The sequence below is a fragment of the Vipera ursinii genome (genome assembly GCF_947247035.1).
Source record: "Vipera ursinii genome assembly, chromosome: 2".
Lineage (NCBI taxonomy): Eukaryota > Metazoa > Chordata > Lepidosauria > Squamata > Viperidae > Vipera > Vipera ursinii.
In genome coordinates, this window is record NC_139513.1 from 53,800,017 (window position 1) to 53,817,829 (window position 17,813).

General features: G+C 38.9%; 1 protein-coding gene across 1 annotated transcript in view; it reads right to left on the reverse strand.

Moving 5' to 3' along the window:
- Positions 1-17,813, reverse strand: part of CHCHD6 (coiled-coil-helix-coiled-coil-helix domain containing 6) — a 287,597-nt gene that overhangs the window by 68,170 nt on the left and 201,614 nt on the right. Inside the window, exon 7 of the mRNA XM_083357005.1 lies at positions 3,231-3,366. Within this exon, the coding sequence (XP_083213131.1) occupies positions 3,231-3,366 (136 nt within the window). The remainder of the gene's footprint in view (positions 1-3,230; positions 3,367-17,813) is intronic.

The window sequence follows — 17,813 nt, forward strand, 5'->3', positions numbered from 1 at the left end:
CATGTGGATTGGAGCAGCAGTCTGCAAATATGTGGAAGTTTAATGCAATCTGTCTTCTTTGGTAATCACATTCCTTCTGCGCTATGTGCTATAAAGATGTATTGGTAAATGTATTTGCTAAAAATATACTTTCCCCCTGCTTCTGCCCACCCCATACAAGCCTGATTTACAGGAGGCAGGAGGAAAGACTTGCATATACAGAAGTCTGGCAAGGGACAAGGCAAATTCCATAGAGAGCTGCTTCAAGAAAACAACTGTGCAGTGGCAATTCAGGACTTGCCATATTTTAATGCAAAATTGGGGGAGGAATCACACATTTTGCAAGCTGGAGATCTCAAAAGGTACCAGAGAAAAACCTTTTCCCTGATAGCTTTAACCTTGCTGATTTGCAGATATATAAAGATCTTCCTGGTAAACAGGAAAGGAAAAATCCACCAGGACTTGCAACAACATTTGAGCTAATATATTTTGACAATTTTCCCATCTCCTTCTGACAAAGCTTCTTCTGGGAGCTGGCTAGCAGTTTGTTTCATGTTATACTTAAATCAGACACAGGGCTTCTTCTTCACAATATTAATAGAAATGAAAAGGGCTCTCTTCTCGTACTCTCCCCCTTTCACATGAAAATGTGTCCCCAATGAAATCACCTCAGCCGCGAAGCCTTGCCTGCAAGCACATGTCCCTCATTTGTAAATCGGAAGCCCCCTGATCCATGACAGACGCAGAGGAAATGCTTGGTCAGCCGAGTATCCCATACTAAATGCAGTGATGCTTCTTTTTCACATAGGAATGTTCATAGAATATTTGAAATCCTTCATAAATCCTGGATTACTGTAGTGTTTATAAGGAGATATATTCTATGATCCCAGCCTGTGCATTAAAAAGTCTTCAGAATAAGGTCAATTTCAGGCTAATCCATTGCAGCTTTTTATTCAGGTTACTAAATTGATTTTGGAGAAAATGCGTGGAGATGGTCTTAGCTACAACATGACCCAAGATACTAGATTCCACAGGGTCATGTGCTCTCCTAATATAAGAGGCATATATTTTGTAACACATACATTTTGATCTGCACGTCTTTCTTATGTAAATGCAAATCAGAAGGCTTACTTTGTGATTTATTTATATAAGCAGTGTAAAGACACAGAAGAAATGCTTGGTCAGCCAAGTATCCTATACTAAATACAGTGAGGCTTCTTTTGCACATAGGAAATTTCGCAGAATATTTGAAATGCTTCATAAATCCTGGATTACTGTAGTGCTTATAAGGAGATACATTCTCTTCCTTAGACTAGACATTCCCAATTCCAGCAATCATTCCTTATATGTTTTAGCCTTCAGTCCCCTGATCATCTTTGTTGCTCTTCTCTGTACTCTTTAAAATACTACTCTTTAAAGTAGTACTCTGTAGTACTTGTAAAATTCTTGAACAAAAAAAAGTTTTTAAAATTTCATTCTTACAGGTCCCTTCATTCTGGAAGTTAAGCCATCTGAGTTACCCTGGTTGAAAAGGTTTGACATTAATGTACCATTTCGCCTAGTTAAAGGTTACCAAACAGACAGTTTTAGTAGCATATCGATCTTTTGATAATCTATTAGACAAAGTTTCATTTAAATTGATAACAGTATTGATGAAATTAAATAATATTGATAAAAAATGGTAAACCAAAATTGATAAAATAGAATTATTTTATATTATCAGAATACTAGGGAAATAAGATTTGAAGAGAAAGTCTTAGGAAACAACGTTAGGAAAAACAAAGAAACACTGGGTGACTTTAGGAAATTGAAAATAATCTACTGGTAATATTTTAGATTTATTAAAACAATTGGAAGATAAATCTATCACTCATCTAAATTATGGTAAAGTTGTGACAAGATGAAAATATAATTGCATATAGTAGCTGTATTTGAAGTATCTACTCTGGCTTGACTGAAATGTTTGGAACAATTTATAATATACTATGTAACCCAGAGGCCCCAACCTTTTGGGCACCAGGGACTGGTTCCATGGAGAGTTTTTTCCGCAGACTGGAGAGGATGTGGTTTTGCATGCTCCTTGCGTCCCACAGATGGGGTTTTGCTAATTTGCATGGCCTGGTTTCTGGAATGTCATGGACCGGTGCCAGTCCACAGACAGAGGTTAGGGATCCCTGATGTAACCCACCTCTGGCTCTATTTAATTATATGAGTGGTCAAATTCTCTATATAAGCTTTAATCACTGAAATATGAAATTATACAATATTGGGAAACTGATTCAAAGTTATCTCTTAATAATTGGTCTATTTAAAGCTAATGCAAGATAAAAACCAAAATTAAAAAAAACAATGCTAGATCCAACTGAAAAAAATTGAAAACTCTACATCATCTTGAGACGAAGGAGAAGAGAAGAATTTAGACATTTATACAGAAATCAAGGACAAGAGGGATCATTAATATGGGAAAAAATGTAAATTCATCAAAGCTGAACTTATAAAATGAAAATTTAGAACTGATTTTGAATTCTGGTGCAAATTCAAAACTGAATGTAAACCTTACTAATGAGTTTAGTAAGGCAAATTCCTTAACTTCCCCAAACTTTTTCCCTCTAGCCCAGACATGTCAAACATAAGGCCCGGGGGCCAGATCCGGCCCGTGAAGTGGTTTCATGTGGCCCACGAAGCCATCCTGGAAACAGTGAGGGAACGGCCCCCACTGCCTTGGCCCTGGCTCAGAGACCCTCCTTCTGCCAAACACCCTCAGATCTGTCCCACTCCTGCCCAGGCCCCCATAGGCACCCTTGATGCGAACGATGTAGAGCTGGCCACGCTCATCCAGTAGGCCATACACACTCTAGCCACGCCCATCCAGTACACCACACCCACCCAGGCCACACCCACCCGGCCCTCCGAGGGCAACCACGACGCTGATGTGGCCCTCGGTGAAATTGAGTTTGACACCCCTGCTCTAGCCTTTTCCCATGTGCTGAACTTCAATATTCTGCTAAAGATTACATGTGCTGTCTGAATGATTAATAAAAATAAGCTTGTTACTATTAGTTTTTATTACCTTCATACATAAATGTAGCTGTTTTTCACAATATGTGAACTGACTCTTCATCAGTAACTGGAGAAGCAAAAAATCTGGAGAGAGGCAAAGACTTTTGACTGGCATGTTCCTTTACAAGACAAGAGCAGTAATCAGGAAATTTTCTTGATATACTGTAAAGCAGAAATAAAATTACAGATACCTTTTGTGCTAGCCTAACACAACGCTGATACTCCTTGACTAGCTCTGAGCAGTTTAGCACTTGCTGCTTATTTTCATTGTAGCACATCATAATGGCTTCCTGCAGATTTGCACATATAGGTTGTGTATTCCTCCGCCTGTAAAGACAAAGGGAAATTAAAAACAGCATTTTCTGACTGACAGGCTTCTCATTTGTTTCATCACTGTTACCCAATAAGGCCCTACAATGCTTTGACTTTGAATGGAAAAGGTGTTTCTGAGCACACTTATAAGCACTCTTTAAAGCAACTGCATATTTTCCCAGGGCTGTGTAGATGTTCTTCATAGCTTTACCAACTGTTACACCGTCTATTATTCTTTTTAATTGTAAAATTTTCCATTGGATGATACATGTGTGCTGCAAAGCACTTTTTTTCTTTGACCCACAGTAATGCACAGCCCTGTTACACAGAATCTGGTGCTGATAATCACATTGGTTTAAGTCCAGTAATGCCATCTTCCTTTCTTTTGAGTCCGTAAGAAATCATTCAGCTTAGCCATGGCTGGTAGTTGTTCCTGGTTTCAGATTTGAAGGGATTGTGAGATCAGCAGAAGGATACAAACCCAAGAGCCTCCTTTATTTGAGAGCCAAACCTCTTCCCAAAAAGGCTTTATTAAAAGGCGTCTTAAGAGGAAGCTTTTATCATCGCAGCTCATTAACGGAATTTTATTGGGAATCCAGATGCTACTTCCATTTGCAACTTTTTCATATGAATCTGTTCATTGTCTTTTTTACCCACACGTACTCTTATTAAAGAGAAAGCCACAGAATAGCAATACGGTGTTTTTTTTTCAGTAGTAGAACAGATAGTCCTTAATTTACAATCACAATGGAGTCCGGAATTTTGGTTGTAAGTCATTGTGATCTTAATGTGTACAATCACATGACTGAACTCAATGTTATGACTGTTATTATGATGATCATAGAGTGAGTCATTATTGTAAAGCAAATCATGTGATTGTTAAGGAAACCACATGGTCATTAGGCAAATCCAGGTTATTCTATGAGAGTTTTTTGGCCATTTTCTGCCAGAAAACATTTAAAATAATTATGATCATATGACTCTGGAATGTACCAAAATGCAATCAGGTGACCATGGGGGCGGGGGGGGGGAGCAGTAGTAACTTTGAGAATGAGTCATAAATAGCTTTTTAAAAAGTCCGTTGTAACTAAATGGTCATTATACTTTAAACCAGACATGTCAAACACAAGGCCCGGGGGCCGGATCCGGCCCGCAAAGTGGTTTCATGCAGCCCACGAAGCCATCCTGGAAACAGTGACCATATGCACTCTAGCCACACCCACCCAGTAGGCCACGCCCACCCTGGCCATACCCACTCGGCCCCCTGATGGCAACCGCAATGCTGATGCGGCCTTCAATGAAATTGAGTTTGACACCCCTGCTTTAAACGGTCATTAGAACATAGGATAACAGGGTTGGAAGAGGCCTTGGAGGTCTTCTAGTCCAAACCCTGCTGGAGCAGGAGATACCATTCCAGACAAATGGTTGCAAATCTCTTTTTGAAAACTTCTAGCTCCCACAATTTCTGGTGGCAAGCAATTCCAGTGATTAACTGTTCTCACTGTCAGAAAATTTCTTCTTCCATCCATTACTTCTTGCCTGCCCTCGGGTTCTTTGGACTCTTCAAATATTAGAAGACTGCTATCATGTCATCCCTAGTCCTCATCTTTGTTAGACTAGACATACCTAGTTACCTCAACTTAGCCTCCAGACCCTTATCATCTTTATTGCTCTTCTCTGTACTTTTTCATTTTTTTTCTATCGTGGTGATGCAGTATTCCAAGTATGGTTTCACTAGTACAGTATAAAATGGCACTATCACTTCTCATGATCTTGATACTATCCCTCTGTTGATGCAGTTTAGGACTGCATTGGTTTTTTTTTTCTGGCAACTGCAGCATCGGTGGTCCACTAGGACACCTAGATCTGTCTCGCGATTACTACAATAAATATAATAAGTTGAGGAATACCATTACTGATCCTTCCAGCAAAATACTTCTAGGATATTCTTTCATTTTCAGTTCTAATCCACACAGAGAATGAAGAACATGACACTGGCATTAATCAGTGAGAGCCTACTACAGTGTACTTTCCAGAAATCAATATTAATAACAATATAATTATAACAGACTTCTCCATACTTCTCACATTCATTGGAAAATCCTAGAAACAAATTACAAAAACTTAATGGAGCTCATTATTTCAGAGACATAAAATTCCATGAAATATTTCCCAAAATTTTAGAACAGGAAAAACGTAATAGGAGGCTTCAAAACCTCATAAGTTTGGCATTTTGTTCTGTCACTGCAATTTTAATGTCTTTGTAATATCAGAATGAACATCTTGGAAATAATATCAAACAGAACTAAGTCAGGAAATACCATAATATTCCTTGATTCATTGGTAAGACTCTTAAAATTAGGTTTTAACACTGAAAGTTTATTTTAACAATCTATGAGAATATATTATAATTTCAAGAGACGCAAAAATGTGGTATTTTCAAATGGAGTCACTGATACTTCTCCTATTCTATAGCTATCTTGACTGCATAGTAGTTTAATTTTTTATTCAAGTTTTTATTCCTTGCTTGAGTTTCATACATACTTTAGCCAACTGGAGGGGAAAAAATGTTTCCATCTTTCCTCTTAGAGCTTCTTTACTCAAAATATCAGTAAAAACTCATGTTCTGCTGGGTTTTTATCTAGTATTTAGAAGGTCAAATGACTATAGTAGTCAGAATGGCTATTTAATCAACTTTACCTGATTAGGCAATTTTGACGTTTTGTGGAAAATAGAGATTCTGCTTTTTATATCAATGTCTAGGTCTTATTGCTACAATATGCACTATTGGATAAATCATGGATTGTGATGAAAATCGTGTGTGTGTGTGTGTGTGTGTGTGTGTGTGTGTGTGTGTGTGTTTGCTTGTGCCTGTGTAACTGTGCAGAATTATCTTGAGCTATTTCAAAGAAAAATAGCTATATAAGCAAAGACCTTCCTTCTTTCCTCTGGCAGATCCTTCCTTCAGTGAACATTTTCAGTCAGTCCAGTTTTGATTTCTTCATCAAAATGTCATAACACCATGCACAAAAAGTAGTAGAGGTCACCTATGCTTCAACTTTTGCCACTTTTCAAGTTGCTTCTTTGTTATCCAAGGACTTCAGTCCTCAGCTTTATAAGTGCTATCCTCATCTTCAACTTTTCCCTCATCTGCTAAATCATTATCCATTATATCTTGGCATGGAAAATGAAGAATGAACCAGAGTGGTATATTGAACAAGACAGGCTTGAATCTAGGTTCAAAGACTTCCTCAGCAATGCATGTCAATGAATCATTTCACATCCCTTCTTCTCAGAGGGGTTTTTGTAAGATAACCCATACATGCCACATGAATTTGTTTGGCAAAGACACTGGAGGCAGACAGTAGAAACTATAAAGAGTGCTTCCAGTTGAGGCATTCATTCTGCACAATCACTCTGTCTCATTTATGGGAAACGCATAAGTAATCCCGATGATGTCTTCTCCCATTTGCAACCCTTCTTTCTTTTCCCATGACTATGTCCCTTTCTTTCCACAGAAAATCCATTAAGAGAAAAAGTTGGAACCACCCTAGGAATGAAAGCATCCTAAGTTTATTTATTTATTTTATTACTTTATTTATTATCTTTATTTATAAGACCACACATCTCACACCAAGCATCTCTGGATGACCTACAACAGGGGTGTCAAACTCAATTTCATTGAGGGCCGCATCAGCATTGCGGTTGCCCTCAGGGGGCCGGGTGTGTATGGTCTGGGTGGGCGTGGCCTACTGGGTGGGCGTGGCTAGAGTGCATATGGCCTACTAGGTGGGCATGGCCAGCTCTACATCGTTCACATCAAGGGTGCCTATGGGGGCCTGGGCAGGAGTGAGACAGATCTGAGGGTCTCTGGCAGAAGGAGGGTCTCTGGGCCAGGGTCAAGGCAGTGGGGGCCGTTCCCTCACTGTTTCCAGGATGGCTTCGCGGGCCGCATGAAACCACTTCACGGGCCGGATCTGGCCCCCGGGCCTTGTGTTTGACATGTCTGACCTACAACAATTAAATAAAACAACAAATGGATAAAAAAATCTATTTTTTTACACAGAGAGAGCATGAGAGAGAGCATGAAGATTTCACAGAGAAATCATGAAGATCAATCACAATGGATCCATCTAAGAATATCTCCTGTACCCAAAGATCCCCAAGCCTGAAGACATAGCCCGATCTTCCTAAACAATAGCAGAGAAGAAACAAACTTAACTGCAGGGGGCAGAATATGCCAGAAGGAAGACAGTAAAGCAGAGAAGGCCTACCTCCTGGGACCCACCAGATGCATGTCCCTGGCTGATGGAACCAGTAACATGGCTTCCCTGCTAAATCTAATGGGACAGAATGATGTAATTGGGGTTAGGTAGTCCTGCAGCTAATCAGGTTATGTTTTAACACCACAGTCTTAAAATTCTTGTTCCTTAGCTGTCCCTTGAGATCACCACTTGGAGCAAATGATACCCCAAGAGTTACCGAATTTGAAATCCCCTCTTCCTTTTCATGTAGTCATTTTATTTAATAAAGGGAATCTCACCAACTTATCCTTCTTCTATTATCATTACTGACATAAATCTGATAATATTGCTTGGCCTGGCATCATGCTATTATATGTTCTCTTGATGATAAAAATAATAACAACAACAACAACCCGGACTTAACAATTGTCGATAAGAAAGACAAAAAAGTCTTGATATTGGATGTGGCAGTGCCTGGAGACAGCAGAATAGAAGAGAAAGAACTGGAGAAGTTAACAAAATACAAAGACCTACAAATAAAACCAGAACGATTGTGGCAAAGGCAAGCAAAGGTAGTACCAATAGTAATAGGTGCCTTGGGTGCAATACCAAAACAACTGGAGCATCACTTGGACACCACTGGCATTGACAAATTCGCCATTAGTCAATTGCAAAAGGCGGCCTTACTAAGAATAGCTTCCATCCTGCAATGACATCAGTAATGCCATCAATTCAAACAACTACATCTGCCTATCCCAGGTCCTTGGTAAGGCATTGACAGATAGACAAACATCTGGCTGACTGTGCGATGATCAATAATAATAATAATAATAACAACTGGAGCACCACTTGAAAACCATTGGCATTGACAAATTCTCCATTAGTCAATTGCAAAAGGCGGCCTTACGAGGAACTGCTTCCATCCTGTGACGATATCTATAATACCATCAAACATACACATTTGCCTATCCCAGGTCCTTGGTAAGGACTCGATAGGTAGACAAAAATGCCAAATCCAGTCTGAACATCTGGCTGACTGTGCGATTACTATTATTGTTATTATTATTATTGTTATTATTATTATTATTATTATTATTATTATTATCATTATTAAGAAGAGGAGGAGGAGGAGGAGGAGGAGGAGGAGGAGGAGGAGGTGGAGTTGGAAGGGATCTTGGAGATCTTCTAGTCCAGACATGTCAAACACAAGGCCCAGGGGCCGGATCCGGCCCGCGAAGTGGTTTCATGTGGCCCGCGAAGCCATCCTGGAAACAGTGAGGGAATGGCCCCCACTGCCTTGGCCCTGGCCCAGAGACCCTCCTTCTGCCAGAGATCCTCAGATCTGTCCCACTCCTGCCCAGGCCCCCATAGGCACCCTTGATGTGAATGACGTAGAGCTGGCCATGCCCACCCGGCCCCCTGAGGGCAACCGCAATGCTGATGCGGCCCTCAATGACATTGAGTTTGACACCCCTGTTCTAGTCCAACCGCTGCTCAGGCAGGAAACCTTATACCATTTCAGACAAATGGCTGTCCAGTTTCTTCTTAAAAACTTCCAGTGTTGGAGCATTCAGACCTTCTGGAGGAAGGTTGTTCCACTGATTAATTGTTCTGTCAGGAAATTCCTCCTTAGTTCTAAGTTGCTTCTCTCCTTGATTAGTTTCCATCCGTTGCTTCTTGTCCTGCCCTCAGATGCCTTGGAGAATAGCTTGACTCCCTCTTCTTTGTGGCAGCCCCTGAGATATTGGAACACTGCTACCATGTCACCCCTCGTCCTTCTCTTCATTAAACTAGACATACCCAATTCCAGCAACCATTCCTCATTTGTTTTAGCCTCCAGTCCCCTAATCATCTTTGTTGCTCTTCTCTATACTCTTTCCAGAGTCTCATCATCTTTTTTACATTGTGGTGGTTTTATCCTTATTTAAGAGAAATGTTTGCAGTGGGGCGAATATATGAAGCAATCTTTTATTAGTGGCAGAGTAAGGACAAAGGGAAGAAATTAGACATTCATCATAGGGCCAATGTAGGTGGTCAGGAGAGCTTTTCCCTTTAACTCTCTCCTAACTGTTTGATAATGGTAGGTAATGGCTGCTGTAGCTAAGGGCTGCATTCGTTTCAGCAGATTTGTCTTACAGTAGAAACCTCAAATGTTCTTCAAAGTTATAGTAAGAATCTTCACAATTAATTCCCAATTATTGTATTTCTGAAATGCTACACAAAACCCCCTATTTTAATCCAATATACAAGATGTCAACTTGAATGACTGAAGCTAATTTATCACATCCATGGTTAGAAGTGTAAAGAGCACACAAGACAAAGTCAGCAGTTTAGCCCTTTGTGTGTCTAGCGTGTTCCTGCTGTGGGGAAAGAAAAACAGTGGCTTAGGATGTAGAAGATAAGGGGGGGGGAAATAAGTGCCCATTCCATTGGCAGCAAGGGCCCAAGGAGTTCAGCACAGACAAAAGGCTAAAAGAACCCTTGTCAAAAAAGAGTTTAGATTGTCATGATAGGTAAGCGAAATCCTCATTAATTATGCTTGAACGACACAGATAACAGAAGAAAATTTGGTAAATGGGGATAAAACCATGACATGCTATTACTATTGGTAGGATAACTCACCACTAGGATTCTCAGTGCGTTCTACCCTCAACAGACTAGGTCAGGGCTTTTCAATCTTTTCACCCATTGTACCACTTTTAGGATATGGCGACATCCGAGTACCAAAAAAAATTTTGATGACAAAAAAAAAGGGAAAAAAAGTGATGAAGTACAGATAGCCCTCAATTCACAACAGTTCGCTTAGTGACTGTTGGAAGTTACAATGTCACTGAAAAAAGTGCCCCCCAAGTCACAGCCGAGCAAGACACCTTGCCTGCCCACCCAGTGGCGCTCTTCCTCCTGTCCAAGGTTTTCATTGTTGTGAGCATTTCTGTTGAGGATTGGAAGCGGGGGGTGGGGGGGTGTTTGGTTTTTATTGCCCCGGTCTGCTGGTGGTTGCAGCAGGTTTGATCACTTCACATGACCCTGGGAGACTGTGACCATCATAAATATGAATCAGTTGCCAAGCATCTGAATGTAAATCACAAGACCCTGGAAATGCTGCAACATTCCAGCTGATCGGCGCTTCTTCTGGGCTCAGCAGAAGCACCGGGATCAGTGCCGAGCTCCAGCTGGAGCCTGGCACTGATCCTGGCACTTCTGCTGAGCCCTGACAGCCCCAAAGAAGCGCTGATCCTGGTGCTTCCACTGAGCCCTGACAGCCCTGCAGCTCCAGCCATCTCTCGCTCAGGCTTGTGCGGTACTGCCACCGGTTCAGCTCATTCCCCTCCCCCGCTACCACTTTTCTAGGATGGTCGCGTACCACCTGCCAGGTGCCAATGTACCACAGGTGGTACCCATACCACTGGTTGAAAAGCCCTGGACTAGATGATAGACAGTAACCCTGTGTACTGTTAATAGTACTTGGCAAGCAATGACCATTCAATATTGGGAGAGTTTTACCTATAATATTCTCAAGTGCTCTGGCCCTTAAATGCTTCAGAAGACCTAGGCGAGGGATATGCTAAAACCTAGGCATAACTATGTCAGTTAACTGGATTGCTCCACAGAAGAATATTTCTCACATAATAGCAGCTTGATGTAGAAAAGGTGAATATGGATTAGTGATACACAGCAAATGCATACAACTGAAGTTAACCAAGTCATGAAAGCTGTGTTTACTGCTGGAATCTTGCCATGTGCACATGTTGGAGACTAGTCATATACATTCATTACATATTACACTGCACAGATGGCAAGCAGATTGTTTTCAGAAACATGTCAAAAATGATATCTGTGTGATAAGTGACCCTATGCGGTTAATGAAGGGGGACTATTCTTTATTATACTACGAAAGTTTTCCAGGACTGACCTTGAAGAGTGGGACAGGATTTGGGAGCATCTCTGCGGAAATTTTAACTTGAATTAACCCATAAAAATAAGGTTTTCTAAAATTGTAGCTTGATGCAGTGAGACAATTCCAATTTTCTGAAGGAACTACAAATTACAACAAATTTCAAAACAATATCTATCTAATGGCATCACTGATACTATGACACTCCTTGCTAGAGATAACTCAGCAAAATATATTTAAAACTCTTCCCCTTTATATCCTCTCCAAATACAATGCAACCTGGACTTAAATGCAAATGTAAATGTAGAAATTTAGCTGATATGAATGGAGGAATTCTCTGTGAGAAACCACTCCTGTATAGTACTTCTGGGTGCAGGTATACTGTATGTTGCAATATATCCTGTTGTAATACTTGAGAAGGCTATGGAAAAATTAAATCTGTCAAACTCTCATCATACCAAGTTCAATATGCAAAAACACTACTTTCTTTAGGAGTCTGCCAAAATGTCTCCTATAAAGCTTTGTAGCATTAAATGCTACAAATAAGTTATTTCAAAAAATAAAATGCTGGCTTTACAGGTTTCTGTAGAGTAATTCAAATTTGGCAATATTCCTAAATTTTGCACTTAAAATTTTCTCCTAAGAGGAAAAGAAAATTGATATTAGTTATTATGCCATGTTAAAGTTAATAGGACAAGTTCTCTTGTTTAGGAACACCAAAGTAACTCTTAAGATTGACTAGCATAGCAATGAAAGCTGGTACTCACATGGGCTCTAATTTAGTTGTTAAGTCGAACAGAAATGTGTCAGAATTTTGTTTGTTGCAAAAACAGTTTGAATCAAAAAAGAAAGTGGTTCAAATTCCATATTATAAAGTGAAGAATAAACATTATAGCAAGGAAAGAGACAAATTATTGTAGCACCTTGAACTTTACTACAGTTTTGTCAACAGCACATATAAGCAATTATGAGAAAGCATCTGAAAATAATGGGCTGAGACAAAAGAACAAGAGATATACTATTTTATTTAAATATAATGTATATGCCTAAATCAAAACACTTATTAAAAGTAATGGAGAAAGCAGTAATTGTAAACTGTAAACAGTAAACTGTTATCCTCCTTGCGTTATTTTCAGTAGGATGATTACAGGGACACTTATGCTTGATAGTCAGTGTATATGTTTGGCCCTGTATGTGCATCCTATTTAAGCTGTTTTCGATTCATTAAATGATACTTGAAATCTGCTCCTATTTACTAATCTCTTTAGATGAAAGAAGCATGCTGTCTGGCTGCATTGTACTGGCAGTCTCTATACTTGTTGGTCAGAATGACACAATAAGAGAAGAAAATTTCCTTGGGTGTCATGTGTTCTCTCTTCTCTCCTTCCATGTAGACAAAAGAACAATATGAGTGCTTCAGTTACCCTCAGTGATATCCCTGTATGATCGGATCTGATTGGCTACATAAACTTTAAATAATGTTCTTACTTCACAGACAGACTAGCTGGGATTCCATTGCCAATAAGAACTTTAATATTTTGTTCCTAATGGACTGACCTAACGGCTGGAAGAAACAATGCAAAAATGCACATTTTGCAGATATCTTTACATTTTTATCTGCTTTTAAGTCCCCTTTATCAAGATATTAATATCTGATCCATCAACAAAGCCTTAGATGATGTAGTAAAACTAGTTTTCAGAAAATGAGTATGCATGCTATTTCTTGGGATTTGTTGAGTGCTTGCTCCTACTAAGATCAAAACCTTTCTTTCAAGCAGTAGCAACACATCAATAAAGGATTCTACATCTGCTTGGGAAGAGGAAAATGAACATTCTGAATATTTTATAGAGAAAGAGAATATATTCCTAAACAAAAGATAAGTTTGGCTGTTCGTTGACGAATAAGTACACTATTCATTCTACTAATACTAGATTAAATTTTAGTTAATTAACTAGCATGGGCATAGTTCAGATGAAGATTCTTTGGAGAAAACTGTATCCTTATGTTTCTGTAACATCATCCAGCAAATCTTAATTTTTCTCTTATAAAGTATTTTGGCTATTAGCTTTAATCTCTTGTTCTATTCAACCTTGTTTCCTCTGGGGAAAAGAAGAATTCTGTATAATAAAAACTTCAGATATTCACATTGAGTACATAATTGAAAATTAGAATATTATTAGTATTCAGAGAAGCAAACAATGTCCTTGAAATAAATTGTTCCTGAATGACCAGGTTGTTAAGAGTGCTACCCCAGCTTTTATGAGGGGGGGGCAATGATAATTAACTAACAGGCAATTAATTCCCAAATAACAAGTGTTTTTTGGAGTTTCATCACCTTTGACATAGTTAACTCTGTTATTCTTTTTTGGAATGCATTCCCAGAAGATTCCAGTCTAAAATCAGCCTTCAGCATCACCATTACTATACTTCATGTTTAAAATACATCTGCCATCATTACTGCAGAATAAATTTTGTGCACAAAAGCAAAAGGATTTAAAAGTCTCTTATTTACTGTATATGAAGACAGATTTCAAACAATAACATGTTGTATGAAAATGGCCAATATAAACCACAAGGTGGATGAACTCAATTATAGTGGCAATGAATGCATCATTAAAAGACCTGAAAGATCATGATAGGGATACATTATCATGGAGAAAATCTATGTGGTTGTGAGGAATAAAAAATATTTGATTGCAGGTAATCAGTCAATCAATATAAGCCATTTGTTTGTTGCATGATTTCCAAACTTACCCATTCTATATTAACAGTTACCCTACTATAGAAATGTAGTATGCATTTTACTATAAGAAAAGGGTTTTTTTCCCCCAAAAGGTGTATTTTTCTCACCTGAAATTAAGCCAACTGAACCAAGATCCAACATTAGCATCTGGACTCTTTATATAAGTGCTACAGAATAGCACTTATTCCTTTGCAATAGAATCCAAAATAATTTACCCAGGAATCTCTTACTCAGCTCCTAATATTTTTCTTGAATATCACATTTCCCCAAAGCTATTTTGTTTAGGCCCCCAGAAAGCATAGAGTGGAAGCCAAATCTGTGTTTTGCTTCCCCTCTCTTTTCACTCCCTCTCTGTGTCCCCCATTTATCTTTCCCAAGCAATAGGCCATCAGAAACAACAGACAGCTCTTATTAAAAGGCTTAACAGGTCACCTGCAAGGAATTGTATAAAATTAAGTCTGGGTGACATGAGTGTCAAAGGCTCCAACTCTTGTTTAGGTGTTCCACCTTCCCCTTGTTCACACTGAAGTTGATATATTTTCCTATTAATTTTTTGGAATAACACAATATGTGTTCCTGTGGCACATGGAACAACTCCAAATATAGATATAGCTTTCTTTTCTTTTTTTTCACTTAATCTGATTTTACCTTTTATAAAAACATTAAAAATTCTATTTTCTTTTTATATCATTTTTACGTTTTTTACGTTTACGTTTTATTTAATTTATATACCGCCCTTCTCCCTGGGGACTCAGGGCGGTTCACAGGGCATATAAATAAAAATACAATACTATACAAAAGTTAAAACAGAGATTAAATCAATGCCCAATTAAAAAACAATAATACAATCTAAAATAACAATTTAAAACCCAGCTCCCCCATCATTTAGTATATTTCTTCATTAGATAGCTATAAATATAAATGCATTTTAATATATAAACACTGTTATTCCAATGCAACTACAATAAGATTCATAGGCACCTCAATTATCGGGGTCCCAAATCATGATATTCCCACTGCCAGGCTTCACAATTGGGATGATATTTATCTATTTATTCAGGAATATAGTGTTTCATTTTCTCAAAAAACTACATTTCTCATTAATGCTTCCAAGTTCTACTTTTAACTTTTCATAAGACATTGTTCTAATGGCTTATTGAACGCTCAAGATTGCCTTAGGAAATCTCAGAAAGGTAGTAGTAGTGTGCTTTCTGATCAGCAGTGATTTCCTTAGCATCGTCCCATGGACTGCACCTTGCTTTATTTTTAAAAACATTTATATAGCCACCCATATTCTAATCAATTCTGGGCAGCTCCCAAACAAATGTTTTTTATTCTCCGTATAGTGAACTCATTAACACTGGCATCATATATTAGAAGAAGGGCCTGTAGATCTTTTGCCATTACACTGAGGTTCTTTACACTGTTGGGAAACTTCCAGCCAGGCAGGAAGAAGTCAAACGGGGAATTAGCCTGAGCAGTTCCAAGAGACATAAGCCACACACACACACACACACACACACACACACACACACACACACCCCTCAAGTTCCATAAATCTTATCTGGTTGTTTCCAAGAGAAGGCAAGCAGTCTGGGGAGATTCTTGTGTTATACATAGAATACAATAAAGTTGATGACTTGGACCCTTAACAAGTGGCTGTGGTTGCTTGCACTGACATACATCTTGCTCTAAGTCTGATTTTTGTTGGCTGACCACTCCTCGGAAGAGTTAATGATGGTGTTGTATTTTCCCCACAAATGAAGGCTACAGCAGGGGTCCCCAATCCCAAGTGGCCTATTCGGAAATGGACCACACGACTGGTGGGCACATGCACACACACATGTAGCTCCATCACATGAGTGGCAGGCCAACATGCATGTGCAGTTCCACTCGCACGGCAGAGTTCCCCTCTCACTCCCAGCCAGGCCTCCAAGCCACAAAGATTGGGGATCACTTTGCTAGAAAGAAGTTCCCTGAAGATGGGCTCTAGCACGACCCCAAAAGCTCAGAAGACTGACCCTCTGGTCCCGGTGACCAACCCAGATTGGATCCTGTATTTTCCCCATCTGTGACTTTGTGCCTGACAATCAATTGTTGAAGCCTAAAAAATTTTGCATGAACAATCCTCAGCATCCTGAGCTTCAATGTCCCTTTTTTAGAGGTCTGCAGAGGTCTCTTTTGATTGGTATATTTCATTCTACAAGCCAATATTACGAAAAACAGACTCTGATGGTGGCAACTAGTATATGTGGTTTTACAGGGGAGGAATTTCTTTCAAACTTATTCTTGATTGTTAACTCATTGATTGGAACATCTGACATTAATACCACCCAAAGAGAGGTGATTATCCTCTGTTTTCATATACTTTTCCAATCAATACTGTAAATGTTGGTTCAATGTGCTCAATAAAGACATGACACAGTACAGTGTTTTGTGTGTTGTTTGTTTAATCAGAATGTCTTCCTGCTAATAAGACTTAAATGATGTTCTGATCCCCTTCCTGGTGATAGTTCTGCAGGATTATGGATGGTTCTAAAGGCCTGAAAGTTTTCTTTCACCGTTTTGTTATCAAACTGCAATACTTAAATGGCCTAAAAATCCTTTGGAATATGGGTCTAACTTCACCACTTGGTTCTCCTAATAAGCATGATATGGTTTGGTTAAGCATAACACTCAACATTTGTTTAGCCCGAATAACAAAAAGAGGTTCTGCAACCTCTGTTTATAGTTCTATTTATAAATGCAAAAGCATTCCTTTCCACATGCATCAAAACTATTTTTTCCACAAATTTAATGGATTTAGAAATATTTATTCCCCAAGTAAGAGGAGGAATAAGTATCCTATTATTTTTTTTAAAAAATTTACAGAATCATTAGACATATGCCAGAGTACATTTCAAAGTTTTAGAAATCAGTCATATTTCACTATTCAACTTCAGAGCCTTATGCCTGTGTGTAAAGTTTGTACATTTTTCTTTCCCTACAGAGCCCACGGGATGCATATCACATGTCAGCTTCCCCGACATAACTTTAAATAGTCATGCCCATTTAATTTAAAGATCCCATGATAATTAAATGGAACTCCCAGATACTGGTCCCATGTGGAGTAAATTTTTCCAGCAATCAATCCACTGGAATGCTGTCTTGGATTCAAGCTGATTTCTAGTGGGACAACACAACAAAGCATATTCCTTAAAGAAACAGCATTTTTAAAAAAAAAAACACTCAGAGAGGACAAGAGTTATGGTCCTGCCAGAAAGGCATGCAAACATGGAGCTTTTGATAAGTAGCTTCGGAAGCTCATAGAAAGAAGGCAGGTCTCAGAGGAAAGTGTTATCTTTTAACTAGTTTGCAATCCTCCTAACACCACTATGCTTATGCAGCACTGCCTTTTAGAGAACAAGTGACATGTATCCACACGCAATTTCTGCCGTTTCTACATTTAATAAGAAGCAATCAAATTTTAGAAAGGAAATAAAATTTTAAACCAGCCTTCAGAGGATTACTGGAAACACCTACATTTAAGCAGGAACATCTTACTGCTTCCCCTTTCCTTCTTCCACCCCCATCACCTCT